General features: G+C 45.4%; 1 protein-coding gene across 4 annotated transcripts in view; it reads left to right on the forward strand.

Annotated features, from left to right (window-relative positions):
- FCRL5 (Fc receptor like 5) overlaps nt 1-9,826 on the forward strand; it is a 36,491-nt gene extending 26,665 nt beyond the window's left edge. For 2 of the 4 annotated variants that reach the window (XM_053607353.1, XM_053607355.1), the window contains exons 10-17: nt 59-337; nt 4,294-4,572; nt 5,001-5,117; nt 5,802-5,829; nt 7,001-7,089; nt 7,271-7,339; nt 9,477-9,508; nt 9,586-9,826. In XM_053607353.1, the coding sequence (XP_053463328.1) occupies nt 59-337; nt 4,294-4,572; nt 5,001-5,117; nt 5,802-5,829; nt 7,001-7,089; nt 7,271-7,339; nt 9,477-9,508; nt 9,586-9,684 (992 nt within the window). In that variant the 3' untranslated portion in view covers nt 9,685-9,826. Of the gene's footprint in view, nt 1-58; nt 338-4,293; nt 4,573-5,000; nt 5,118-5,801; nt 5,830-7,000; nt 7,090-7,270; nt 7,340-8,918; nt 9,016-9,128; nt 9,509-9,585 lie in introns of all 4 variants that reach the window. The other 2 variants (XR_008383221.1, XM_053607354.1) reach the window with 2 other exon arrangements.
- Nucleotides 9,827-26,979: the final 17,153 nt, after the last annotated feature.

Here is a 26,979-nt window from a genome sequence, read left to right on the forward strand (position 1 = left end):
TGTGCAGGGATGTAACTGAACAGAAGTGGCTGATGGGTAACTGTTTTGTCTCTCTCAGTTCCAGCATCCCAGCCCATCCTCACATTCAGGACTCCTCGAGGCCAGGCTGTGGTGGGGGATGTGGTGAAGCTTTGCTGTGAGGCCCAGAGTGGTTCTCCCCCAATCGTGTACCGGTTTTATCGTGAGAATTTCACTCTGGGGAGCAGCTCAGCCCCCTATGGAGGAGAGGCGTCTACCAACCTTTCTGTGACTGCAGAACATTCTGGAAACTACTTCTGTGAGGCTGACAATGGCCTGGGGGCCCAGCGCAGTGAGGTGGTGACACTCGAAGTCACAGGTGAGTTGTCCCTGCCCACCAGTGACACCACTGCTGCCCTGCCTTCTCTCCCTGCCGACAGGATGCTGCTGTGCTCTTGGGGCCCTTCCGGCTGTCCCATCCCAGCACACTGCCTGTCCGCACCCTCCCTGGGAAGGTGTGGAGTCTGCCCTGTGGTGCTGTCTCTGAAGCCTGGATTCTGCCAGCAGCACAGGACAAACAGTTGTCTTGAAAGTGATCAAACCTGCTCACTAAAAATGCAAGGAAGACATTTAGAACATAGACTAGATTCTGACCTGAAATTAATGATACAAAGGAGAAACCAAAGAATTTTGAGTATAGGTTTTTCTACCCCCCAAAAGATTAAGTTTCTTCTTATCTGCTCTTGAGTTTCTTTCATTACCAGAGATATAAATGTTCCTTCCATTTCCACATTAAAAATCCTGTGTAAAAACAAGCTGTGGGCATATCCCTGTGTTCAGGGCATCAGGACAGGCAAGGTAGAGCAAGATGACACAGATTGGAAAGGGCTCCCCATCAACCAACTGCTCCATTCTCTAACCTTCCTTTGACCTCTTGCCATTTAATGTTAAACCCAAGGAAAGCTCCCTCCTGTGTGCTCCAACCTGGTGAGCTGCCCCTACAAACCAAATCTCTAACTCCCAATTTAGAGAGGGTTAGAGGATAACAATATGCTCACGGCTGTTAGGATGAATGTTCTAGACTTGCTTGAAGATAAAAAGCCGCATGACTTTGGCCAAGCATCTTCCCCTGTATTGACCTCAATTTCCTTTCCCACAAAGTGGGAAAATCAGACTAGATGAAAATTACAGTCATGCCCCACCCTAGAATCCTATGATGGGTGGACAGACAATGCAGAGTACGCAGACCAGAGGCTCCCAGGAGATGTGCGGGAGGTAAAGCTGGTGCTTCCTACTACTGGGATACACCTCAGAGGAATGGGAGACTGTGCAATTATATGCAAACATCCTCTTAGTCATGTAAAGCAAAACGTAGATCAGCGCTGTAAGTTCCTCCTGGCTGCGCCTCTGCGTATTGTAAAGAATAGAGACAAAGCCAGACCAGCTGTTTGATGGGGCGATGCTAGCCCAGGATCCAGAATCTCATCAAGGTGGCCAATGCTGCCATCTCTTTGGCATCTAGGAAGTGACAACTTCAGATTTTCCCTTTCTTTTTCTTTTCTTTTCTTTTTTTTTTTTTTTAAAGACAGGGTCTCATTTTGTAGCCCTCAGTAGAGTGCTGTGGCATCACAGCTCACAGCAACCTCGAGCTCTTGGGCTTAGGCAATTCTCTTGCCTCAGCCTCCCAAGTAGCTGGGACTACAGGTGCCTGCTACAACGCCCGGCTATTTTTTTGTTGCAGTTTGGCTAGGGCCCAGTTCAAACCCGCCACCCTCAGTATATGGGGCCAGCACCCTACTCACTGAGCCACAGGTGCCACCCCAGATTTTCCCTTTCAGCCAGCTCACTCTTCTTCCCCCTCGGAGCAGCACCATCCTCAGCCAGTTTCCTGCTGAGATTGGCAGGGACTGTTGCCACACAATTTGTACTCTCACCCTCAGACGCACCACACAGTCATGAGCCACGGACAGGTGCTACCCCTCCCACTTTACAGCACAGTGAACTAGCTCCCTGCTCACCCTACCCATTTCTACAATCCCTGTGTGTAAATATGTGTGTTTTCTGCTGCTGCTGTCACAGCAACGGGGCTTCTTGTCCAGCCTGGATAGGTTGTGTCTGGGTCATAGGACCAAGCACAGGTCATAGAGAGGCCATGAAATGGAACTGCCATGAAAAGGAATGTTTTTCATTATCATCAGCAGCAGTCACTGAACCCTCACCATGTGCCAGTGCCCAACAAGCAATGTCACTGAGAGAAACCTGTGAGGATGAAAATCAAACCACTGTTATCCCCAGTTGATAGGAGAGAAAACTGAGGCTCAGAGAGGTGGAATCAGCAGCTCCCCTGGCTGGCTGGGCCAAAGCCAGGCCAAAGCATGGCCCTGTCCAACTCTTTACCTTACTCTACATTAATGACCTTTCTGCAGCCATCATGGTCACATTTCAATACACCTTTTTAGTTTTTAATAATTCATCATTCCGACAGAATATGTAAATCTTCATGATAAAAATCCCAACGATACCAAAGGGCCAATATGGCAAAGTGAAGGCCTGTTCCCACAGACTTTCACATCCACAGAGTTCTTGGCCCAGACATAACCTTAGTTAACCACCCTGTGTACATTCTAGAAATATTCTATAAAGATAAAAGCATGGAACTTGTTTTATAAAAACACAATTGTAGGGTGGCGCCTGTGGCTCAAAGGAGTAGGGCACTGGCCCCATATGCCAGAGGTGGCGGGTTCAAACCCAGCCCCGGCCAAAAACTGCAAAAAAAAAAAAAAAATTTGTATTGCACATAGCAACTTACATTTTTTTTTTTTTACTTAAAAATACACATTGACTTATTTAAGAATGACATATTGGGTATCTATCATTTTTTATTACCCAGCGTGCTGGGTTGTCTCTAGTTTCTTGTTGAGTTCCCTTCGTGGACACCACTTTTCAGGACACAGGACTGGTTGGTCTCCAGTGCCAGCCTATCTAGCTGTGTTCCGGACACGGACTGCTATGCTGTTATCTGGCTCAGGAACAATTGCTCTTAGGTGGCTGAGAGCTATTTACCTTAGCAGAAGGGAGAGAGAGAGAGTCTTCGAGGGTGAAGTAGTCTTAGAGTAGATCTTAGTCTTTAGCAGAGCTTAGTGATCTTCAGCAGAGAGACGCTGTGCTGGCATTCTCCAGGTAGGAAAGGAGACAGTGAGATTAAGCGTGTCTGTGATAGAACGTGCACACTCCCGACTGCCTTCTCCTCCAGCCTAATATAAGGCTGATCTCGTGCCTCTCAATACAACAGGTATAGAGACTGCCAATTCACCACTGCTCTCATCTCGTGAGCTCTCATGCTTGTTAGGAGAGCTAAATCCCTCCCTATGCCCTTTTCACCAAGGTGTTCAATTATTGAGCCATACAGGTATTTCTTATAACTCTCACTCCTCCTAGCCATAGGCTATATGGCTATATGGGCTGCTACAGTTTTTAGTTATTACAGAAATGCTACAATAGAAATTCTTGTGCAGGTAACTTGGCATAGTACCTATCAGTATCCATAGAGGAGATGGTCCTAGAAGTAGATTTGCTGGTCAAAGTTTACATGCACTTTAAATTTGGCAGATACTGGGGTGGTGCCTGTGGCTCAGTGAATAGGGCGCCAGCCCCATATACCGAGGGTGGCGGGTCTAAACCCAGCCCTGGCCAAACTGCAAACAAAAAAAATAGCCGGGCGTTGTAGCAGGTGCCTGTAGTCCCAGCTACTCGGGAGGATGAGACAAGAGAATCGCCTAAGCCCAAGAGCTGGAGGTTGCTGTGAGCTGTGATGCCACAGCACTCTACTGAGTGCAATAGAGTGAGACTCTGTCTCTAAAAAATAAATAAATAAAATTTAAATTTGGCAGATACTGCCAAATTGCTATTCAGGAAAGTGCCTTGAGTTTGTATTCCCAACCAGGGAACACGAAGGTGCCTGTTTATCCAGAAGCTCATCAGAAGTATTAGTCCATTTAAGCTTTGCCACTTTAATGAATGAGGAAAATAATAGTACCTTATGGCCGTTTTTATTTGTACATATTTAATTAGTACTGAAAATGAGAATCTTTTTATCTATTTATTGGCTATTTCAATTTTTCAGTGATTTATACACTTTTTACAATTTTCTTTTGGATTTTGTTGACACTGAAAGTTGTTTGTACGTCAAAGTAATTAGTTTTGTCTATCATATGTGTTTCAATCTGTTTTCCACAACCGAGATCTGACTTTGTATGTTGATTTGTTTATCCTAATTTTTGTTTCTCACCCATATGTGAGAAGCAGAAACTGCTACTGGCTTTTTGTCTCCCTCAGTTCCAGCATCTCGCCCCATCCTCACCGTCAGGATGCCCCGGGCCCAGACTGTCGTGGGGGACATGGTGGAACTTCGCTGTGAGGCCCTGAAAGGCTCTCCCCCTGTCCTGTACCAGTTTTATCATGAGAATTTCACCCTGGGGAACAGCTCAGCCCCCTCTGGAGGAGGAGCATCCATCAACCTCTCTCTGACTGCAGAACATTCTGGAAACTACTCCTGTGAGGCCAACAATGGCCTGGGAGCTCAGCGCAGTGAGGTGGTGACACTCATCTTCACAGGTAAGTATCTTATGCTCAGGCCACAGATACGGACACATTATGTCCTGGAGGGACACTCTGACAATCCTCAGATGCTTGCCCAGGGCAAGTCCCCAGAGCTGTACTCCTCTTAATTGTTATTTTCTGATGTGTCTCTGAAGCATCAGTTCAAGGGGTGGTGCAGGGAGAGCAGGTCACAAGCATTGCTGAACTCTCGGAATTTATAGCCCATCAACTGGCTGCCTCTTCACTCCCTGGCCAACGCCTGTCCAGGCCTCCACCCTGGCTATAGGCCCAGACATTAGCTTCCTAGCAGCACCTGCTGAGCCGCAGGGATCCTGGTCACCCAGGTTCACCCTCTGTCCCAAGCCCAGGCACCAGCTTCAGGGTCGGAGCAGCTGGAGACCACAAGCCCCTTCCTCTGGTTCATGCACGTGGTCTCTCCTCAGGGCTGCCTGACAACAGAAAGGGTCTTGTTGCCACGGGAGTCACAGGGGGGCTGTTCAGCATGATGGGCCTTGCTGCCGGGGCACTGCTGCTCTACTGCTGGCTCTCAAGGAAAGCAGGTGGGTGGCCCTTGGGTGCACCTGTGCCCTACCATGCCCCACCAGTCCATTCCCTTTATTGACTACCCATAGGCTCTCATGAGCCCCTCCTCTCCCATCCCTCAGTCCCTCCCCTTAACCTCCAGGTCCTCCCCAAGTCCCTTTTACCACATGCAAAGCTCCCAGAACAGCCTTGCTATGTGGAAGATGCCCAGATGAAAGGCAGTTTGTCCAGCATGGTCACCTGCAGGGTACTTCCCTCTCTATCCTCACAAGACCCCCAAGGAATGGGAAGAGGAGAAAGACTCTGAGAAATAGAGGTGAAGTCAGAAACCAAATAGGACTTGGTAACTTACTGATTTTTTAAATGTACACTATTTTTATAGCTGATCAGGCTGACAGGGTGTCCCAAAGGTTGCCATACATACACACATAAGGAAAATTGGAAATTGTAACTAAATGTACCCTTATTTATAAAATATTCATTACAAAATTTTACAAAACTCCAGGCTGAAGTATTATGGACTGTGTACTTCCCTTTATCACTGTAAGCCCAGGGTCAGAACTTCTGCTCAGTCTGCTACCTCCCTTCAGCATAGCAAAGAAGGGTTCAAACTTCTAGGTAACCCCCCTACCCCTGCCAGGCCGTGCCCCTCGGAAGGTCTCCTCTTCCTGAATCCATTGCCCCTTTGCTTTCCTTCACAGGGGGAAGGCTCGCCTGTGACCCCTCCAGGTAAGAACTGTGCTGTACTCCCCTGTGATTAATAAAATGCTCACAGGTAAACACGTGGAATTGGATCTGGTTATTGACAAAAGCACAGGTTCTGCTGAGTGTTGCAAAGAAGGATTCTACCCACTTCCTGTTGTTACCTCTCTAGGGATAGTTCAAGGCAATTGCTAGGATTTTCTCACCCACCACCTTAGCTATGAGGGCCTTCTTCTCCCATCAAATGCAAATGGATTTTCATTTATTAACTCACATCCTTGGACCATTGCTAGCTTGGTTATCTAAGTGACCACTATGATCACTGAATCTATACCTATCTTGCGAGGATCTTCCTTAATCGGCTTGGAAATCTCCGGAGATGGCCAATCTAATCAACACCTGTTGTGATGATGTCCAGATGAGACCATACAACCTGGCCACCAGCGTGGTCACTGTGGCAGCAGAAGGTAGTGCCAATAGAGAAGGGACCAGCATCTGGTACCCAAACGCTGACTTTAGGAGCCGCACCATGGCTCACAAACTATGCTGTAAGCCCACAGCAGCAGTATCCAAACCATCCAGAGTTCCTCTGAGCCTCTCTGATTACTGATTTCTCTGAGACCCTAATGATTCTGGGAGTGGAGGCTCTGCAATCAGGCATGAATCTTTGCTCTTCCATTTGCAGGTTACATGGTCCTGGTAAGTCACTTCACCTCACGGAAACTTTCTCATCTATAAAATAAGAATAAAATTTCTACTAAAAATAGAAAAACTTGCTAGGCGTTGTAGTGGGCACCTGTAGTCACAGCTACACAGGAGGCTGAGGCAGAAGGATCACTTGAACCCAAGCGATCCTTCTGAGGTTGAGGTTGCTATGAGCGGGGCTAACACCACGGCACTCTAACCAGGGTGACAAAGTGAGACTCTTATCTAAAAAAGAAAAAAAGAACAAACTTAATATTGTTATAAGCATCAGCATAGTGTGTGCTACATGCCAGGGGGGCATAAAGCCTGGAAGCAAAGGCAACCCTAGTCTGTCATGATCAATAATATGATGCTCATAGGCCACCTATTATGTGCCCATCTGGGCTTCCAGGCTTTGCAGCCTCCCTGTGCTGAAAACTCACTAGCCAGGAGCAGCCATTATAGTAATGTTGTTGGTATTCCTGGTAAACACCAGCATTTCTGTGTCTCACAGGAGCCCTTCAGACATGGACCCCCTACCACAAGAGCCCACCTACCACAATGTGCCAGGCTGGATAGAACTGCAGCCGGTGTACAGCAACAGTGAGGACCCTGAGGCTAGGAGTGGGTGGCAGGGTTCTGGGGCAGGAGCTGATGAGGGGCTGTGTGGAGGCTGGAGGGATCTGGTCCTGCCTGAGGACAAACTGTGGGCGGGGGAGGAAGAAGTAGCTCAGACAAGAGGCAAGAACCTCAGCATCCTCTGAAATTTCAACCTGTTTCTAAGTAAATCCTAGCGGAGGGGACGTGGTTTACAGCGAAGTACAGAGCATCCAAAAGAAAAAAAGACGTGCAGGTAAGACCTGGGGAGGCCACTGTTCCGGTTGGTGCTCAGCCCAGCCTGTTGCTGGGTAGCTTGGTCTGCACCCGGTACCAAGTCTGGGCCAGCTGGGCAGAGGGCTGGGGTCATGGGGCTTCCTAACTCTACCTATGGTGCTCAGCGCACACCCAAGCCTACCACAAGGTGCCGCTTTCTCCATTCTCTACAGATGTCCTCAGTATAACCTGAATAACAAAACCATCACCTTGGACAGTCACTTAACCTCTCAGAGCTCTTGTGTCCTCATCTATAAAAGACAATTGGACCATCATTTACTACTGTGTTAGGCAGGTTGGGCTGCTATGGACTGTGTGGCCCAGACATTTATTTCTTGCAGTCCAGAGGGCTGGAAATCCAAGATCAAGGAGCAGCCTGGTCAGGTTCCCAGAGCGAGCCTCATTCTGATTTGCAGACAGATGCCTTCTTGCAGACAGATTCTCACATGGCAGAGAGAGAGACCATGTCTCATATCTCATAAGAACACTAATTTCATCCAACCTAATACCGCCCAGGCACCCCACCTCCGAATACCTCCACCTTCCTAACTGACTTTTGACACGTAAACTTGGAGAGGACATGAATATTCAGTATGATGCACCTGCCTCCTGGCATTACTTTTCTGTTGCTGCTGTGACACATTACCCTACACTCAGCAGCACCAAACAGTGTAATTTTGTTATCTCACAGCCTTACATGTCTTAGAATCAGACCCGAGTCTCCCTGGACTGTAATCAAGCTGCTGGCAGGGCTGTGTGCCGTTTTGGGGGTGCTATGTGTGGATATGTCCACACCTGTCTAGTTTCTAGAGGCCACCCACCTCCTGGGCTCCTTCCTGCCCTCTTCCATCTTTGAATCCAGAGATGTTGCATCTCTCTAAACATTCTTTGATGGTCAGGCTCCCTCTGACCTTTCAAAACTGGCGAGAGTCCCCTGCCTTTAAGAAGCCATGCAGTTATATTGGGCCCACCTGGACAGTCCAGAATAATCTCCCCATCTCAGTGTCTGTCATTTTAATTACATCTGAAAAGTCCCCTTTTCCAGCTACAGTGACATATTCAGGGATTAGGACATGGATCTCTTTGAGGAGATGTTTTTCTGGCTACCACAGGATCTCCCAGGATCACTGTGAGGATTCCATGAGAAAGCAGCTGTGGCAGCACCACTGAGACAGCAGAGAGGGATGACCGTGGCCGCACACGTCATCAGCTCTCTCAGCAGGTGCTTTGCACTGAGGGAATCCCAGTCTGGCTTCCTCCTGCTCAGAGCAAGAAATGGGACCAAAGTCCTTGGGGGCGTCCTTCTCTAACTCTGCTTGGGAAAATTGTTATGTGATTTTAGCCAATGTGCTTCTCTCTCTGGTTTTGCGATTTCTCTTGTATAAAGTTAACAGAAATGTTGGTTCTGTAGCACCCCTCTAAGAATTGAAGTTATTCACATTTACAATCCCCTTTGAGGAAAGCATACCCCCATTTTCAAGATGTGGCAACTGAGGCACAGAGACCTTAAATGACCTGTCTGAAGTCATATAGCCAGTAAATCACCTGCCTGTCTCCAGAGTTCAAGCTCTGGACCAAACTGCTGCTCATTGTGAATCCAGGGAGCCAGAAAGAGTGAGCCCTGTCTGGAGAATATCCACTTTCACTAGTTTGAAGGTAACGCAACAATAGCATTAACAACTTCTCTTGCCTACCACATGTTGAACTGTTCTTACGTGTTGGGTCCAGGTCTAAGTGCTGTAATTAATACGCTGTATTTACATACACAGCCCTGGAGCTGTGCACAGAGACATCATCAACAGAGAGAGAGAGAACTTGCCTATTTGTAGCACTCAGGACTGTACCTGCCACATACAAACTGCCCACCACATGGTAGAAGACAGAAGGTACCCCTGCACAAACGTGTACGTAGCCCACACGTGTGTGTATGCACATTATAAACGCATATAACTTCTCCATGATCCTGTGGGCATATATACTATCCCCATCATACAGGGAAGATGTTGAGTGACTTGTCCAAGGCCACCGAGGTGGAAAGGCAGCTGGCCTGGCAGCACAGGTGCAGGGAGGGTACTCCAGCAGGCCTTCCATGGCTAACTACTTTCCTCTTTCCATAGCAGCCTCTGCACCTGGGCACTCCAGAAACAAGGTGAGTCTGAGGACATGTGTGGTCTCCCCTGAGGGTCCGCCAGCCCTGGTGCTCACCTGTGTGCTCCCACCTCCTAGGCCACCTCCGTCATCTACTCCCAGGTGAAGGTGGCATCCGCCCCAGCCTCCACGTCCCAGCTCTCGGCTTCCTCGGCTTCCTCAGCTCCTCACAGATGAGTCCACCCATTTCCCCAACAGCTGTCTCAGCCTCTGCACCCCAAAATTCCCTGAGGGATGAGGGAGAATTGAAGTGGAAAGACATCCAGTGGCCTTCATGCCATGTGCCACATTCTCAGTCTGACCAGAACACAGAGCCTGGCTGGACTCCCCTCAGCTGCCTGGGTGACAGTCCTGCCCTAGAAGTTTTTATCTAGTGACAAGTTGCTTCCAACCACGTCCGGGCCCACCATGTCTCCTGCCTTTCTTAGTGGTCTTCAGCCTCGGCCACTGTCTCCAGCCCTGCTCCAACACACAGCCCCACTGCTCCTCGACGGGGACAGGCTGCTCCTGAACTCCAGCACGAGGCCCTGCTCCCAGTGGGGCAGCTTCAGTTGCCATCAGCCTAGTGGGACCACTGTGATGCTTTGCCAGGCAGGGCAGCCCCAGACCCACAGACACCAGGCATGTTATAATAAATGTGTCTCTTCAAGGACCACATTTCACACCTCCAAGGCCAGCGCCTGATGCCAGGATAACCTCTCCCTGCTCATGGGCCAATGTCCACCTGCCCAAGTAAGTGGATGTCACATCCCAGGCCCCTCACACCCGCCAGAGTAGCCAGCGAAGGCAAGGCCAGGAAGACCAGCACACAGACAGAAGGCATATCGGAATACAGGAGGCGCTCAGTGACCACCTGGCTGAATGAACGAATGTATGAATGCATAAGGAAGAAACTACGGTGATCAACCTGAGATCCTGTCCACTGTGCTCCAGGAGGAAATCCAGGAGGTATCTTGTCTTCCCTAGTCAGAAATAAACCACGAGAATGAGTCTGGGCGAGGGAAACTCTGTCAGGAAAAGGGAGGGACCTTAATGCACTCATGGATTCCCTGGGGGTCTCATACAAATGCAGCTCTGACTCAGCAAGTCTCGGTGGAGCCTGAGAGTTACCTTTTCTCCCAAGCTGCCAGGTGACGCATGGTCCTGGGACATTACTGGTGCTGAGATCAGTGGAGAAGCCGCGTGTGCTCTGGCTGCCCGTGGCCTACCTCCATGCACGGGTCGCCTGCCCCTGAGCATCCTTCAGGCAGAGCACCACCAGCTGCTGTTGCTGAGAAAATTTCTTCAGTCACCTTGGGCAGGGGACACAGCCGCCACCTCTTTATGTTCCCAGGGAGAGTAAATAGATGCAGCCCTCCAACTCCAGGCAAAGTGCTGCTCTCTCACCTCCAAGCCTGAGATGTTTAGTTTGGCCATCACACCTTACCTTGATCTCTGCCCCCAGTGGATTCCATAGTAGGGGTCATTTCTTAGCCCTGTTGCCCTGAAATAAAATCCTTCCTAAGGCCCCTCTGCTTGGCAGCATCTGTCAGCACCTGCCTCCCAGCCTCTCCCACAGCTGTTGCCCTCAAACCCTGCCCCCAGGCCTGGCCTGCCCTTCTCCTTCCCTAAGGCCACCCTCTGCACTTCCTTCTCCTGGAGGGCTTTTCTTCAAAGCTCCCACACCTACACCCCCACTCCAGCCATCTCTCAGGGCTCCATCGTGTTTCTGCACAGGAAGACTTGGCATCACCATCAGTTACTGTTGTGGTGGAACTTAGAGCTTATTAGGCCAACTCTCTAATTTTGTAATTGAAAATGGGGACCCAGATAGGAGAAGCAAATGGCTGAAAGTCACACAACCAGCTAGTGACACAGCCAGGACCTGACGCCTAGGATGCTGTTCTTTCCTCTGCATGGCTCTCCTGTTACAGGGACTTATGAATTCCTCTATTTCCCCAACATGGGGGAGAGATCCTTAAAAGCATGGCCCGAGGCCAATTCACGTGTACACAGAGTCCAGCACAGTGCCTGGCACATAGCAGGCACTCAGTAGTTAGCTGTCAAGTTGGATGTTGGTTAAGTTCCCCTGATGGGTCCACAAACTTGTCTCAACCTACTCACTCTTAATCCAGGGAAATTCAGTCCATGTCCTTAGCCCTCATTTTTTAAGGATACCAGTAAAATGATTTCTACCAGGTCTACCCTTAGCTTGAGGTGTCATGTCTTACTTAAAAGCTGCGTGGCTGGCAGGTACCTGAAACACAGGTGTATTGCTGTCCCCACAGGCCTCCCTTCAATCCCTACCACTGCCCTAGATAGCCCTGGCCACCTGACCCCAGGACCCTTGCAGTAGCTTTCCTAAAACCCAACCCCATTTATTCCTCTGTGTGAAAGTCTCTATTTTGCAGAATCCAGGCTCACTGTGGGGCATGAGGCTCTTCACGGTTGGGCTCGAGCCCCCGTCTCCAGCTCCATCTCTGTCACCACCCCAGCCCACGTGAACACGCACAGCACACTCCCACCATGCAAACCCCCCTCTTGCTGTACATGCCACCTCCTTTCACACAGCCATGGCTTTGTGCCCACTGCGTTTTCCTGGGAACTACCCCTGCACGTCCTGTCTGTGAAACTCACTCGTCCTCCAAGACCCAACATGGCCTCTCAGTGCAGCCTCTCTCTTCCCTCCCTCCATTCTCTGGGACCTGGCATATGTGTCCCTCACAGCCCTTCTCTCATTATGACTCATCCTAGCTGGTTACCCTCCCACCCTCACATCACCCGGACACAGCACAGTTTGGGGTGACTAAGTAGACACGCAGCATCCTGAGCCGGGCCATCACCTGCTTTCTCAGACTGACACCCACAGCACCCATGTTCCAGAGAGAAGCTTCTAGACACCTGGCAGGGCCCACCCTCTGAAGCTTCCTGCTCACACACTAACACATTAGTCCAGAGTTCACTAATGACCCAGCGACAGGCACTGGGCCTTGTCTGTCCCTTCCTGACACAGCCAGGGGAGATAGGACTCCTAGACAATGGCTTAGAGAATGGCAGACAGTCCTTGCCACCTACCCCTCGGTAAGATTTGCTGAGCTCAGGGATTCACAGTATCTTCTTAGAGGGTGCCCCGCTCCCAGGGCAGAGCCCAGGGAGAAGGCATTTAGGAGATCTTGACACAAGTGCCCTATACTTTAGAGACATTAGGGAGGAGCATTTCCTGTCCTCCCGTCACTCCTTCCACATAGAAGGAGCCCCCTTAGCATGGTACTCGGCCTCTCTCTGCCCTCATCACCGCTTCCCAGGGGAGGGACAGCTACTTACCTGCCCAGTGAGTTGGAAGCAGAGCATGGCCATGGGAGACTAGCCCCTTTATCTCCCTTTCTCGTGGTTCAGAGCAGCCTACAGGAGCTTGTGTTCTCCTCTGCTCTAACTTTGAAAAGGATCTGCCTCTCCAGCAGAATGCCCCCAGTTTCAGGGACATAACCCCAACCCCAGTGTCTGCCCATGAGGCTTTAAACCTTGAGAAATATAACAGAAATGAATTCAGGGAACAGCAAGTGCACAGCAAGTATTGGGGCTTCTGCCACAGCTGGGGCAGATGGCTGCATGCTTTGGTGGCACTTAGCCAACACAGGCCTGGTGGGATTTTACCATCTCTGTTTACAGCAATTTATTAAGAGCTGTCAGTTTGTTTGGAGTTGACTTGGCGTTTGGCTGCTGCATGTGGGAGAGGAGCTCTTCGTCTGTGGTGTTTTGTGGCAGGTCGCTGGAGCGTGGACAAGGCTTTGTCCCATGGCTATCGAACTAGAAAGGCACATTCTGGCCTTTATGCAGCAGTGAGCAGGTGTGCTGGACTTTTCAGGCTGGAAAGGCCAAGGTCATGGCTGCTGTGCTTCTACGAGTGTGGATTCAGACCGTGGCTGTGTCTGCAAGGCAGGGGACCCAGCTCCCCTGGGCACTTAGGGGCATGACCTAACAGTACCCCTGTCATGCAAACCATGCACCTCCCCTTCCATCCTGGGCAGCCCTACAGGGCTGAGTATAGATGTGCAGGGAGGTGACACTGACAGTGAGATATTAGAGCTGGTGGATAGGTTTTTCTCCCTTTCTCCTCCCCCTGCACAAAGGCGCTGTTCAGAGATGCAAAAGCTTGATATGAGGACATCCTGAAAGACCAAGAAATCAACCCCTTGCAAAGCTGTGGCCACACTGGGAACACACACCCCAGCGTGTGTTTTCCTGCCTTCCTTGCTGGCTCCCATTCTCATGCCTGCCTCCTGGGACCAGACTTGTACATCATGTGTTAGCACATGGCCTCTGCTTCAGGCTGTTTTCTACAGAACCAAGGCCAAGACAGCGTGTTCCATAGGCCCCAAGCTACTGAGAGTTCTGGCCAAATGGCAGTCATGTGGGGCTGAGCAATCAGACATCAGGCATGTGGCCTCCGCCAGTGGGAGAGACTGGTGAGGGCCTTGGCAAGGCCAAGAGCCTTGAACAGGTGCCCACTTTTCCTTGAACAGATGTAGCTTTCCTGAATAGCTAAGATTCAACCATAAAAAAAGAATCTTCTTAGTCAAGCCTTTGTTGGGAGCCAGAGCAATTTTCTCCACACTCACGCATGGCAGCTGAGCTCCATGTGTGCCCACAGTTTTTCAAGCTTCCAGCTGCCAGGGTCTTGCCTAGACAGGCAGGGCTGGGGCTGTGGACCCAGCCTCAGCTGAGCCTTTCGTGGGGGCAGTAGACATAGAGACAGGCTGTGCTGTGGCCCGGAGCAGAGCGCCAAGCACAGGCAGCTGTCTCCACTGCAGACACACACCTGGCATAATGGCAGAAGGTGGGAAAGCATTTCCAAGTTCCCAAGGCAGGTGGCTTAGGCCTAATTCGGCAGTTCTCAACCTCTGGGTCATGACCCCTTTGTAACAATGAAAATACAGCGTGGCATTAGGAAGGTTGAGAACCAGTGGAATTGAACATTAAGGGAAGACAGTGGCAAGAATAACTAAGGATTAAAAAAGAAAAATCTGCTCACATGTATTCTGGAGGCCACACTACCAAACAAAGCTCATAGGCTGCTTTGAGAAGACTCACAAGAGGAAAGTTTAAAATTTCTCAGTGGGGAGTGTTGCCTGTAGCTCAGTGAGTAGGGCGTCAGCCTCATATACTGCGGGTGGTGGGTTCAAACCCGGTCCCGGCCAAACTGCAACAAAAAAAATAGCTGGGCATTGTGGTGGGCACCTATAGTCCCAGCTAATCGGGAGGCTGAGGCAAGAGAACCAGCTAAGCCCAAGAGCTGGAGGTTGCTGTGAGCTGTGATGTCACAGCACTCTACCAAGGGTGACAAAGTGAGACTCTGTCTCTAAAAAAAAAGAAAAAAAATTCTCAGTGGGAAAGGCACCCCTATCCCAGAATAATAAAAACAAATCTCTCACTGGAAGATTTCTACCACTTGAGCTAAAGTTACAGTCCTGACTCTGAGCAGTTATAATAGGTTGATGTCATTGTGGTGAAACTAATACTAAAAATCTCTTCCATTCACCTTCCATGAGTCAGACACAAGTCTCTTAGGCAGCGCTAAGTACAGCACTCTGTAGACATGATTTTATTGAAAGAACTATTTTAAGAGCTTCAAATTGGTTTGTTTACTAAAGTAAGTCAGTCTAGGGCCGGTGCTGAGATAGTTTGATGTGTTCTATTCTCAGTCTAGGCTCTTGTTTTTCTAGGCTTTTTAAAGTATAAGACACAACACCTACCAGTTAAACTTGGGATTATTTGAGCATAAAAAAGAATAATGATAGTAATAAGCTATGAAACATTAAATTTTGAAAAAAATTTGTGGGACAAATATTCTCAAAAAAAAAAAAAGGAGCAGGGGAAAGCTCTTCCTTATAAAAGATAATTGATGATCAGTGCAGGAGGAATGTGGACCCCTGGGAATCTCCATGTTGCAACCCCATGGTAATGACTAATTCGGGATCACCAGTGGGTGTTAAAACCAAATAATGAGGCTTGGTGCCTGTAGCTCAGTGGTTAGAGTGCCAGCCACATACATCAGGGCTGGCGGGTTCAAATCTGGCATGGGCCTGCTAAACAACAATGACAACAACAACAAAAAATTAGCCAGGCATTGTGGCAGGCGCCTGTAGTGCCAGCTACTTGGGAGGCTGAGGCAAGAGAATTGCTTAAGCCCAAGAGTTTGAGGTCACTGTGAGCTGTGACACCACAGCACTCTACTGAGGGCAACATAGTGAGACTCTGTCTCCAAAAAAAAACCAGATAATGAGAGTGACAGAACATCCTCATAATCTTAATGCATCACCACCCCAATTCTGATTAATTAAAGGGGATAAACATAACTTTACCCAGCCTGAGCAAGAGTGAGACCCTGTCTCTTCTAAATGTGGAAAAACTAGCTGGGCATCATGGTGGGCACCTGTAGTCCCAGCTCCTCGGGAGGTTGAGGCAGAAGGATCACTTGAGCCCAGGACTTTGTGGTTGCTATGAGTTATGACACCATGCCACTCTACCCATTTTTTTTTCCCTGTCTCAAAAATTTAAAAAAAAGGAAGAAAAGAAATATATCTTAACAATGGGGACATCTGGCAGAGCTAATCTTAATCAAGTGATCAAATATAGCATCATTAATAGCGGGAGTCACTGACCCTACATGCTTTCTGATGTGATGCAGGGGAAGTGTAATCTCACTCATGGAGTTCTCTTGTCAAAAAAAACTTACCCAGGACCTACAAAAGGAGACAAATCCAGAACATGTTTCACAAACCAGGGTGAAGAGTAAAGGAACCAGAGAGGGAATGTCAGAAAATTGAGAAAATAAATCACACAGGAGACATCGATTACATAAAAGATAGAGATGGGGTCGGCAGGTCTGGTGCAGCTGATGACTGCAGCCAGCACCAAACCCTGTGAACAGCTTCATTTATATAGTACCTAAAGAAGGTTGCTTATACTAACAATATTGCAAATCAGCAAGAAAAGCGAGCGGGAATATTTTCATCTTACAAGTTTGAGGAGAAGTAACTGGATAAGTAAATGACATGAATCTTAGTGCATGGGGTAAAGACTAACTTTAGGGAGAGAAGGTTATGTGCTTTTAGGGATGGGATAGGAAAGTATACAGAAGCTGCATGACTTCTGGCAGAGGGAGCAAGGAGAAAGGGCTATTCTTGTTTTAGGAAGGGAGGAAAAGCAGTTGACGCTTCTCCTGGGCTGTGGGGGTTCTACTGCCTCACAGTCCGCATTCCCCTTTTTTATTACTTAATTTTAATTCATGGATAGATGATTTTAGGTGGAGAAGTTGCTTGACTCCAGCTCTGCAGAAGACTGGGAAAATACAAAATAAAATTAATAATAATATTCCCAATATACATAATACTATTATTATATGTGTAAGATTTTTTAAAGGATGGAATGATTGTAATTTATAAAAAATGTGTTTAGCTAATTGGGCAAAACTATAAATATTCAAATGAGACTCACACATGGTTTGAATTTCTTGGTGAACTTTTACCACATCAAGACTATTATTATGATGAGACTGTATTTCTAGATGATTTTATACTTTATCCCAATACCATTGTAGGGTTTTGGGGTAACACAGATCTATTGGAACTGGGCATAACAACATAATGGTAAAGGTGCTTTTAAACTTTGAATTTCATCTCCTATAAAAGTTGCTCCATGTTTCAGCCCAAGCAAGGAAGGATTCCCTGTTACCTGAGGGGGAGTTAGCCCTTTTGTTCTATTCAGGCCTTCAACTGACTGGATGTGACACCCCACCCCTACCCCCACCCCCAGGAAGGCAATCTGCTTTATTCAGTCTATTGATTCAAATATTCATCTCCTCCAGATAACACCCTCACAGAAACACCCAGAATAATATTTGGCCAAATGTCTGGGTATGCCATGGCCCAGCCAAGTTGACGTATAAACTTAACCATCACAATTGGAAAGGTAGTCTATGGTCCCATTAAAATTTTTGGCATGCTTCTTAGTTGGTTCAGAACTCTAAAATGTTAGTTTGTGGGTCTCCACAAAAAGGAGAGGGCCTCAGCTTCCCTCATTTATTTATTTTTCATTGTTGGGGATTCAGCTTCCCTCATTTTTGTGGTTAAAAAATGCCAACCATTCCAAGATTATGTTTGCTTTCTCTCTTTGATTTGTCCTTTGATCCTCCTCCAAGTTCATCTTTCTCTTTGACATATGGCTGACCTGTCTGATTGACAAGAGGGTCTCCTTGTCTAATTTTATCTCAACTAGCCAACCTTGTTGTCTTTGTCTTCCTCGAATCCCCTCTGATAGATACTACCCCTTTTTTAAAAGAGACCTAGCTCATAAGCATAGCTACTATTTATTCAAGAATTAACAAGCATTAAACACCATGCTTAAAAGTTTTGCATAAATCATCTTACTTAATATGTTCAAGTGTAGTCTATGCCACAAGTACCTATTACTGTCTCTATTTACAGATGAGAAAGCTGAAGCTGAAGTAAATTAGCATAATCCAGCACCACACATGAGCAAGGACTGTCCAGCCCCGTGACCCATGCTCTTAGTCACTTCACCAAATGTACTTGGTGGGTGTTGGGGTCTCAGAGCCCTATTTGGGCAGGGGTATCCGGAAAAAGGAGAAGAGCAGGTAGGGCTTGGAGTCAGAAGGCCTGACCCTGTGCAGGTCTCCAACACACACTAGTTCACCTCCCTGAGCTCTGGTTATCTTGGCTGTAAAACAGGAATATTAATAACAGCTGCTTGGTTGGATTACCTGGAAGGAGGTAAGAGCTGTGTAAACACTGCAAGATGTACACGGAAGCAGGTGGTGAGGCACCTGTGTTCATTACAAAGCCCACAGCAGTTTGTTTGCCTCGTAGGTCCCTCCCCTACCACCACAGCAAAACATCTGCTAAATTGCCAAAAGAACTTCTAAAGAAAATGATGGAAAATAATCTGGCATCTTTTCAACATGAGGGGAATGTGATAATTAGAAAGGGAGGCGTGGGAATACACATTCAGCATTTAGAGACTGACCTGTCTGATTCAGGTGTTATTTGATCATTTCTTTAAGAAATATAAGCAAAGGGGTAATTTTCCTAGAGACACTCATCTGGGTCTCTTATCGACAAAAGAACATATTACTCTTTGAGTAAATACTAATTCCTTGGGTGGGACCCAGCAGGTCCTGGGGCTCTAGCTTTCATGGCATCAGGTAGCTTCAGAGATTAAGGTTTCAGATGAGAAGAGAAGTCGGTGAGAGTGCTCAGGCTGGGGGTGGCTCGTTTTGCTTCTGTCATGGCCAGTGTCAGCCTCCCTTTCCATCTCTCCATCATGCACTTCCCCATTTCTCCTGATTGCTCCACATCTCAGGATGCCACATCCACCTGTGTCTCCCAATGGATAAGCAGAGCAAACCCAGCAGACAGGTCTGGTCTGGAGCTGGCCTGTGGTCATGTCAGTGAGCCAGGAGAAGAGTTGAGAAAAGAGATGACAGAGTAAAGCTAAGAGGCAGCCACCCCTCTCTCCCCTTCTTTCCATCTGCCCAAGCTCCCCTCTTTCAGTCAAGGTCACTGTTATCTCAAGTTGCCAAAAACAGAATAAGTTCTGGGGCAGGGAGAGGAAGGAGAAGAGGTGCTATGGCCATAACCATGCTCTCACAGGGGTGTGGGAATCGCTCTGAGCCACCCCACCCAGCAGTGCCAGGGACTCCAGGTCTGTGACTCAGGTTTGGGGTATGGGAGTGGTCAGAGAGAGGTCAGTTATCTAATTAACAAAGTCTCGTCATTAGAGAAGGCCTTGAAGGTTATCCACTCTGTATTTTTCTCATCTTTGAATCCTTCCACAGAACTCCTGCTGAGACATCACCCAGCCTACACTGGGTTACCTCCAGGGCTGGGGAGCTCAGCACCTCACATGGCTTGAAGAAACCCTTAAGACCAGCTGGTCCAGTGCATGTTCCTCCTAACTCTGAAAGCTGCCTCCCCATAATTCGCACCCTTTAAGGAGAGTCTCTGTACTTCTCAACCAAATTACCTCCTTCAGATGTGGCCTTCAAATAGGTGGGTGGCAGAGCAAATCCTTGTGGGAGAAACTCTGTTCACCTCATCACCTTTCACTAATCCTTCACCAGATATGTATTCAGGGCCTATAGCTGAGCCAGGCACTATATTTGGCACTCAGAATATGTTGATAAACAAAGCAATTTTTTAAAAAATATACCTGCACCAGAAGCTGACATTCTGGCAGGGGAAACAGATATTGGAAAATAAACATGATAAATGAGTAACATGTGTCATAATTTGTTTTAGAAGGTGGCATGTGCGATGAAAAAGAAGAAGAAATAGAGCTGAATAAGGGGATCAGGATACCAGGGGAAGTCCTCAGGAAGAAGGTGACCCGAGCATTGTCATGAAAGGTCCCAGGACCCTTGGATGGCCAGCAGGTGTCAGAGGGAAGAATGCTCCAGGAATGGGAAGACATAAGCCATGAGGCAGGACCACGGCTGACAAGGTTGAGGCTAGATGACAGGGAGCAACGTGGAGGTAGGGAGCCAGTTAGGCCACTGTGCAATGATGGTTCAGATGAGGGTGGAGGTGAAGGGGGTTCAGGAGTGGTGGGACACATGGTGTATTTTGAATACCCAGAATTTCCTGATGGGTTAGATGTGGAGTATGAGAGAAAGAAAAGAACCAACTTGACTCAAAAATACTTGGCCTGGGTGTCTGGAAGGGTGGCAGCCCCATCCTCAGGTGGAAAACTGTGTAAGTGGAGCAAATTCGGGGGAGACAATCAGGAGTTTAGTTTTGAGCAAGTTACATTTGAGATGTGCATTGGACACACAAGTTGGAACATCAAGGAGATGGTTTAGGAGAGAGGTCTGGAGACCTATGTGACAGTCATTGACATAAAATATGCTGTGAGATCATTGAGGGAATGTACAGTGGAGGGGAAGGCTCTTGAGACTACTTCAGAAATAGGTTTTGGCTGCCAATTCAAAATAGTCAGATGAGCTCAGCGATCTACACCTCATCCACCCCAAATCCACCAGAACATTAAGTTTTATCATTTCTTGGTCACCGACCTGACTGTACTACTTATATTACCCCATCCCATCCTAAAATAACCCATGAGGGGGGCTGTGTTATGCCCATTCTACAGATGAAGATGCATGGGCTGAGGTCACACAGCTGCTGGAAACCACAGAGTAACTAAGTGAAGCCGGGTTTCCAACTCAGGAGGCCAGCTTCTAACAGCTATGTTGTACTGATGGAGCACATGCTCCAGGAAATCTATACTTTGGTAATACAAATAAAAATTAAAAAAAAAAAAAGAAAGAAAGTCATACAAGGCCCATAAGAATGTGGGACTCAGGTATGTAACAAAAAAATTCCAAGCTGTCCAAAGAAAGTCAGAGGACTTTGTGAAGATTGCGTTCAGAAAGCAAGTCACTTCCACTACAGAAACTTTAAGAATAAGAACTCAAAATAAGGATCCTAAGCAGGGTGTAGAAAGATTTAAATGATGAAGCTACATGATCCTTCGATAACAACTACAACAAATGGAAGACAATTAGAAACCCTGGGAAAAGCAAGACAGCCTAACAAAGTCATGATTCAAATTTGATGCACGCTGAAGCATGGGTAATTTTAGATAATCGCTGGGGTAGAGAACAGAGACCTTCACTCATAGAACATTCTCCTTTGAGTCCCAAGGTTGAATTACACACTATCTCATTTCCTTTTCTGGGGGCCTAATCACAGCATTTGGTTCTATAGTAGATTGTGTTTACAGAACCATAATGCCTTGAAGGGTTTTCAGTTTTCTGAATGAACCCCAAGCATAGAGCATTTAACTGCAGTAATATGTAGGGGAAATTGAGCCGTGATCTTTAGGATAAGACTCGAGTCCTGCTTAAGACACCTAGAGAATGGCACGTGAGTTGTACATGTGCAGGAGATCAGAAAACTGGCCTCCAAAAGAAAATGTCTATGTGAGGTGTGGCAATAACAATTACGGTAAAGGTTCTCTAGATTTCAGAGGTCTCTTGATGCTGGAGGCAGAGGTTGTGCTCAAGGTCTGTGGTTTTGCAAAAGCAAAGATGGAGACATTCTATCTGACCTTCTCCGTGTCCTCCCCAATCAGTGCTAATGTCAGGCAAACAGCTTTTGTCTACTTCTTCCCATTTTATGATAATAAATACGGACCCGAGGTTTACTCGGGAGGGCTCCTCCCAGAGTTTCTTAGTCCCCCAACACAGACTTTGTGTCAAGCCTCTTCATTCCTCATGCCAAGACCCCCTCATCTGGTGACCCCAAACTCTCAGTAATACTATAAACATATTCAATATAAAAGTGATTTTACAGCTGACAGATTTTATTTTTTTATTTTTGTGTGTGTGTTTCTTGATCTATGTGTTTATTATATGAAGTCTTTATACCAAAATTAAAGATATTGAAAGAACAGAAATTTCCAAGTTAATCTCTCATATATGTACATAAATGAAAGTATCTTAATAAAACTTTAAGAAATTAACAATACATAGTATAAACATCACATACCTCATTTTAGTGGAGATTGTTCTTGAAAGCTCGGTTAATTTTTTTATCATTACATTAATTTTTTTATTGTTAAATCATAGCTGTGTACATTTGTGCAATCAAGGGGTACGATGTGCTGGTTTCATATACAATCTGAAATATTCTCATTAAACTGTTCAATGTAGCCTTCATGGCATTTTCTTAGTTATTGTGTGTAAACATGTATTCTGCATTCAGTAGGTTTCGCCTGTTCCCATTCTAAGATGCACCGTAGGTGTGGCCCCACCCATTACTATCCCTCCACACTAACCTCCCCTCTCCCTTCCCCTCCCTTGGCCCTTTCCCCATATTCTTGTGCTATAGTTGGGTTATAGCCTTCGCATGAAAGCTATAAATTAGCTTCATAGTAGGGCTGAGTACATTGGATACTTTTTCTTCCATTCTTGAGATACTTACTTTGCTAAGAATACGTTCCAGCTCCATCCATGTAAACATGAAAGAGGTAAAGTCTCCGTCTTTCTTTAAGACTGCATAGTATTCCATGGTGTACATGTACCACAATTTGCTAGTCCATTCGTGGGTTGATGGGCACTTGTGCTTCTTCCATGACTTAGCAATTATGAATTGGGCTGCAATAAACATTCTGGTACAGATGTCTTTGTTATATTGTGATTTTTGGTCTTCTGGGTATCAACCTAGTAAAGGAATTATAGGATCGAATGGCAGGTCTATTTTTAGATCTCTCAGTATTCTCCAAACATCCTTCCAAAAGGAACGTATTAGTGTGCATTCCCACCAGCAGTGTAGAAGTGTGCCCTTTTCCCCACATCCACGCCAACATCTCTGGTTTTGGGATTTTGTTATGTGGGCTACTCTTACTGGGGTTAGGTGATACCTCAAAGTAATTTTGATTTGCATTTCTCTGATGATTAAGGATGATGAGGTTTTTTTTCATGTGTCTGTAGATCGTGCGTCTATCTTCTTTAGAGAAGTTTCTCTTGAAGTCCTTTGCCCACCCTGAGATGGGATCACTTGTTCTTTTCTTGCTAATATGTTTAAGTTCTCTGTGGATTCTGGTTATTAAACTTTTATCGGAGGTATAATCTGTAAATATTTTCTCCCACTCTGAGGGCTGTCTGCTTGCTTTACTTATTATGTTCTTGGCTGTGCAGAAGCTTTTTAGTTTGATCAGGTCCCAGTAATGTATTTTTGATAGTGCTTCAATTGCATGGGGAGTCCTCCTCATAAAATATTCACCCAGGCCAATTCCTTCAAGAGTTTTCCCTGCACTTTCTTCAAGTATTGTTATAGTTTCATGTCTTAAGTTTAAATATTTAATCCAGTGAGAGTCTATCTTAGTTAATAGTGAATGGTGTGGGTCCAGTTCCAGACTTTTACAGATCGCCAGCCAGTTCACCCAGCACCATTTGTTAAATAGGGAATTTTTCCCCACTGAATGATTTTAATTGCCTTGTCAAAGAACAAATAATGGTGAGTAGCTGGATTCATCTCTTGGTTCTCTCTTCTGTTCCAGACATCTACTTCTCTGTTTTTGTGCCAGTACCATGGTGTTTTGATCACTATTGATTTATAGTACAGTCTCAGGTCTGGTAGCATGATTCCTCCTGCTTTGTTTTTATTGTTGAGTAATGTTTGGGCTATTCAAGGTTTTTTCTGATTCCATATAAAACAAAGTATTATTTTATCAAGATCTTTAAAATATGACAATGGAGCTTTGATAGGAATTGTATTAAAATTATATATTGCTTTGGGTAGTATAGACATTTTAACAATGTTGATTCTTCCCAGCCATGAGCATGGTATGTTTTTCCATTTGTTAACATCTTCAGCTATTCCTTTTCTTAAAGTTTCATAGTTCTCTTTATAGAGATTTTACACATCCTTCGTTAGGTATACTCCCAAATATTTCATCTTCTTTGGCACTACTGTGAAAGGAATAGAGTCCTTGACTGTTTGTTCAGCTTGGTTATTGTTTTATGGGTGTTGATTTTGTAGCCTGAAACATTGCTATATTCCTTGATCACTTCTAAAAGTTTTGTAGTAGAATCCCTAGTGTTTTCCAGATATACGATCATGTCATCTGCGAAGAGTGAAAATTTGATCTCTTCTGACCCTATGTGGATACCCTTGATCACCTTTTCTTCCCTAATTGCAATGGCTAAAACTTCCATTACAATGTTAAAGAGCAATGGAGACAATGGGCAACCTTGCCTGATTCCTGATCTAAGTGGAAATGATTTCAATTTAACTCCATTTAATACAATATTGGCTGTGGGTTTGCTGTAGATGGCCTCTATTAGTTTAAGAAATGTCCCTTCTATACTAATTTTCTTAAGTGTTCTGATCATGAAGTGATGCTGGATATTATCAAAAACTTTTTCTGCATCAATTGAAAAAATTATATGTTCTTTATTTTTTAATTTGTTTATGTGCTGAATTACATTTATAGATTTATGTATATTGAACCAGCCTTGAGACCCTGGTATAAATCCCACTTGGTCATGGTGTATAAGTTTTTTTTATGTGTTTGTTAGCATCTTATTGAGTATTTTTGCATCAATAGTCATTAGTGATATTGGTCTATAATTTTCTTTTCTTATTGGGTCTATCCCTGGTTTAGGGATCAAGGTGATATTTGCTTCGTAGAATGTGTTGAGTAGTATTCCTTCTTTTTCTATATTTTGGAAGAGGTTTAGTAATATAGGTACTAGTTCTTCTTTAAAGGTTTGGTAGAATTCTGACGTAAAGCCATCTGGTCCTGGGCTTTTCTTTTTAGGGAGATTTTGTATAGTTGATGCTATTTCAGAACTTGATATAGGCCTGTTCAACATTTCCACTTCATTCTGGCTAAGTTTTGGTAGGAGGCGTACTTCCAAGTATTGGTCGATTTCTTTCAGATTTTCATATTTCTGAGAATGAAGTTTCTTGTAGTATTCGTTAAGGATTTTTGAATTTCTGAAGGGTCTGTTGTTATTTCATCTTTACCATTTCTGATTGATGAAATTAGGGATTTTACTCTTTCTGCATGGTTAGGTTGGCCAAAGGTTTATCTATTTTATAGACTTTTCAAAAAAACAACTTTTGGATTTATTGATCTGTTGTGTAATTCTTTTGTTTTCAATTTCATTTAATTCTGCTCTGATTTTGGTTATTTCTTTTCTTCTGCTGGGTTTGGGGTTGGAATGTTCTTCCTTCTCCAGTTACTTGAAATGTCCCATTAAAGTTATTAACTTCCTTTCTTTCCGTTTTCTTGAGGAAGGCTTGCAGTGCTATAAATTTCCCTCTTAGGAACGCCTTTGCAGTATCCCAGAGGTTCTGATAATTCGTGTCTTCATTGTTTTTTTTTTTTTTTCCAAAAATTTGGTGATTTCCTTCTTAATCTTGTCTATAACCCATCTATACTTCAGCATAAGGCTGTTTAGCTTCCATGTTTTTGTATGGGTATGCAGATTCCTGTTGTTATTGAGTTCAACTTTTATTCCATGATGGTCTGAGAAGATGCAAGGAATAATTTCTATTTTTTTTTAATTTGCTGAGGTTAGATTTGTGGCCTAGGATGTGGTCGATTTTGGAGTATGTTCCACTGGCTGATGAGAAGAATGTGTATTCAGTTTTGTTGGGATGAAATGTTCTGTAGACGTTTGTTAAGTCCAGATGTTGAATGGTTAAGTTTAAATCTAAGATTTCTTTGCTTAGCTTCTTTTTGGAGGATCTATCCAGCACTGCTAAAGGGGTGTTAAAATCTCCAACTACTATGGAACTGGAGGAAATCAAGTTGCTCATGTCTGTTAGAGTTTCTCTTATAAATTCAGGTGCATTCTAGTTGGGTGCATAAATATTAATAATTAAAATCTCATCATATTGAGTATTACCTTTAACAAATATGAAGTGCCCATCCTTATCCTTCCTCATTTTGGTTGGTTAAAAGCCTATTGCATCTGAGAATAGCATTGCAATGCCTGCTTTTTTCTGCTGTCCATTTGCCTGGGGTATAGATGACCATCCCTTCACCTTGAGTCTATATTTGTCTTTTAATGTAAGATGAGATTTTTGTATGCAGCAGATAACTGGCTTGAGTTTTTGTATCCAGTCAGCCAACCTGTGCCTCTTTAGAGGACAATTTAAACCATTTACATTAACTGAGAATATTGGTAAGTCTTTCGAGAGTCCAGTGGACATTTTTAATCCTTTTGCAACTGTGGAAGTTGGAATTTGATCAAAGTTTTCTGGGTGGGTTTACTTTTGTCATGGAGGATTATGCTGGTCTTTATGGAGGATAGGTCTGAGAATATCCTGGAGAGCTGGTTTAGTTGTGGCAAATTTCTTCAACATTGAATGTCATTAAAGTATTTAATTTCTCTGTCATAAATGAAACTCAGTTTAGCTGGGTACAGGATCCTGGGTTGAAAGTTATTTTGTTTTAGGAGATTAAAAGTCAATGACCGGATGGTCATTGCCCTCTTCTAGCTTGAAAGGTTTCAGTAGAGAGATCTTTGGTTTTTCTAATATTCTTGCCCTTGTAGGTGATGGTTTTCTTTCGTCTGGCTGCTTTCAGAATTTTCTCCTTCATATTAACTTTAGTGAAATTGATTATGATGTGTCTGGGGGATGTCTTATTCGGGTTGAGTCGTGCTGGAGTTCTGAAACTGCTATCTGAATTTCAGAATCTCTTAGCATGTCTGGAAAGTTCTCTTTCATAATCTCATGGAGAAGAGACTCTGTGCCTTGTGAAGCCATTTCATCACTTTCGGGGATCCCTATAAGACAAATATTGGTTTTTTTTTTTAATTATCCCAGAGCTCTTTGAGAGAGTGATCTGTTTTTGCCCTGCATTTATCTTCCTCTTTGAGAGTTTGGGAGTGTTTGAAAGCTTTGTCTTCGATGTCAGAAATCCTTTCTTCTGCTTGCTCCATTCTGTTACTGA

This window comes from Nycticebus coucang, chromosome 10, assembly GCF_027406575.1.
Source record: "Nycticebus coucang isolate mNycCou1 chromosome 10, mNycCou1.pri, whole genome shotgun sequence".
Lineage (NCBI taxonomy): Eukaryota > Metazoa > Chordata > Mammalia > Primates > Lorisidae > Nycticebus > Nycticebus coucang.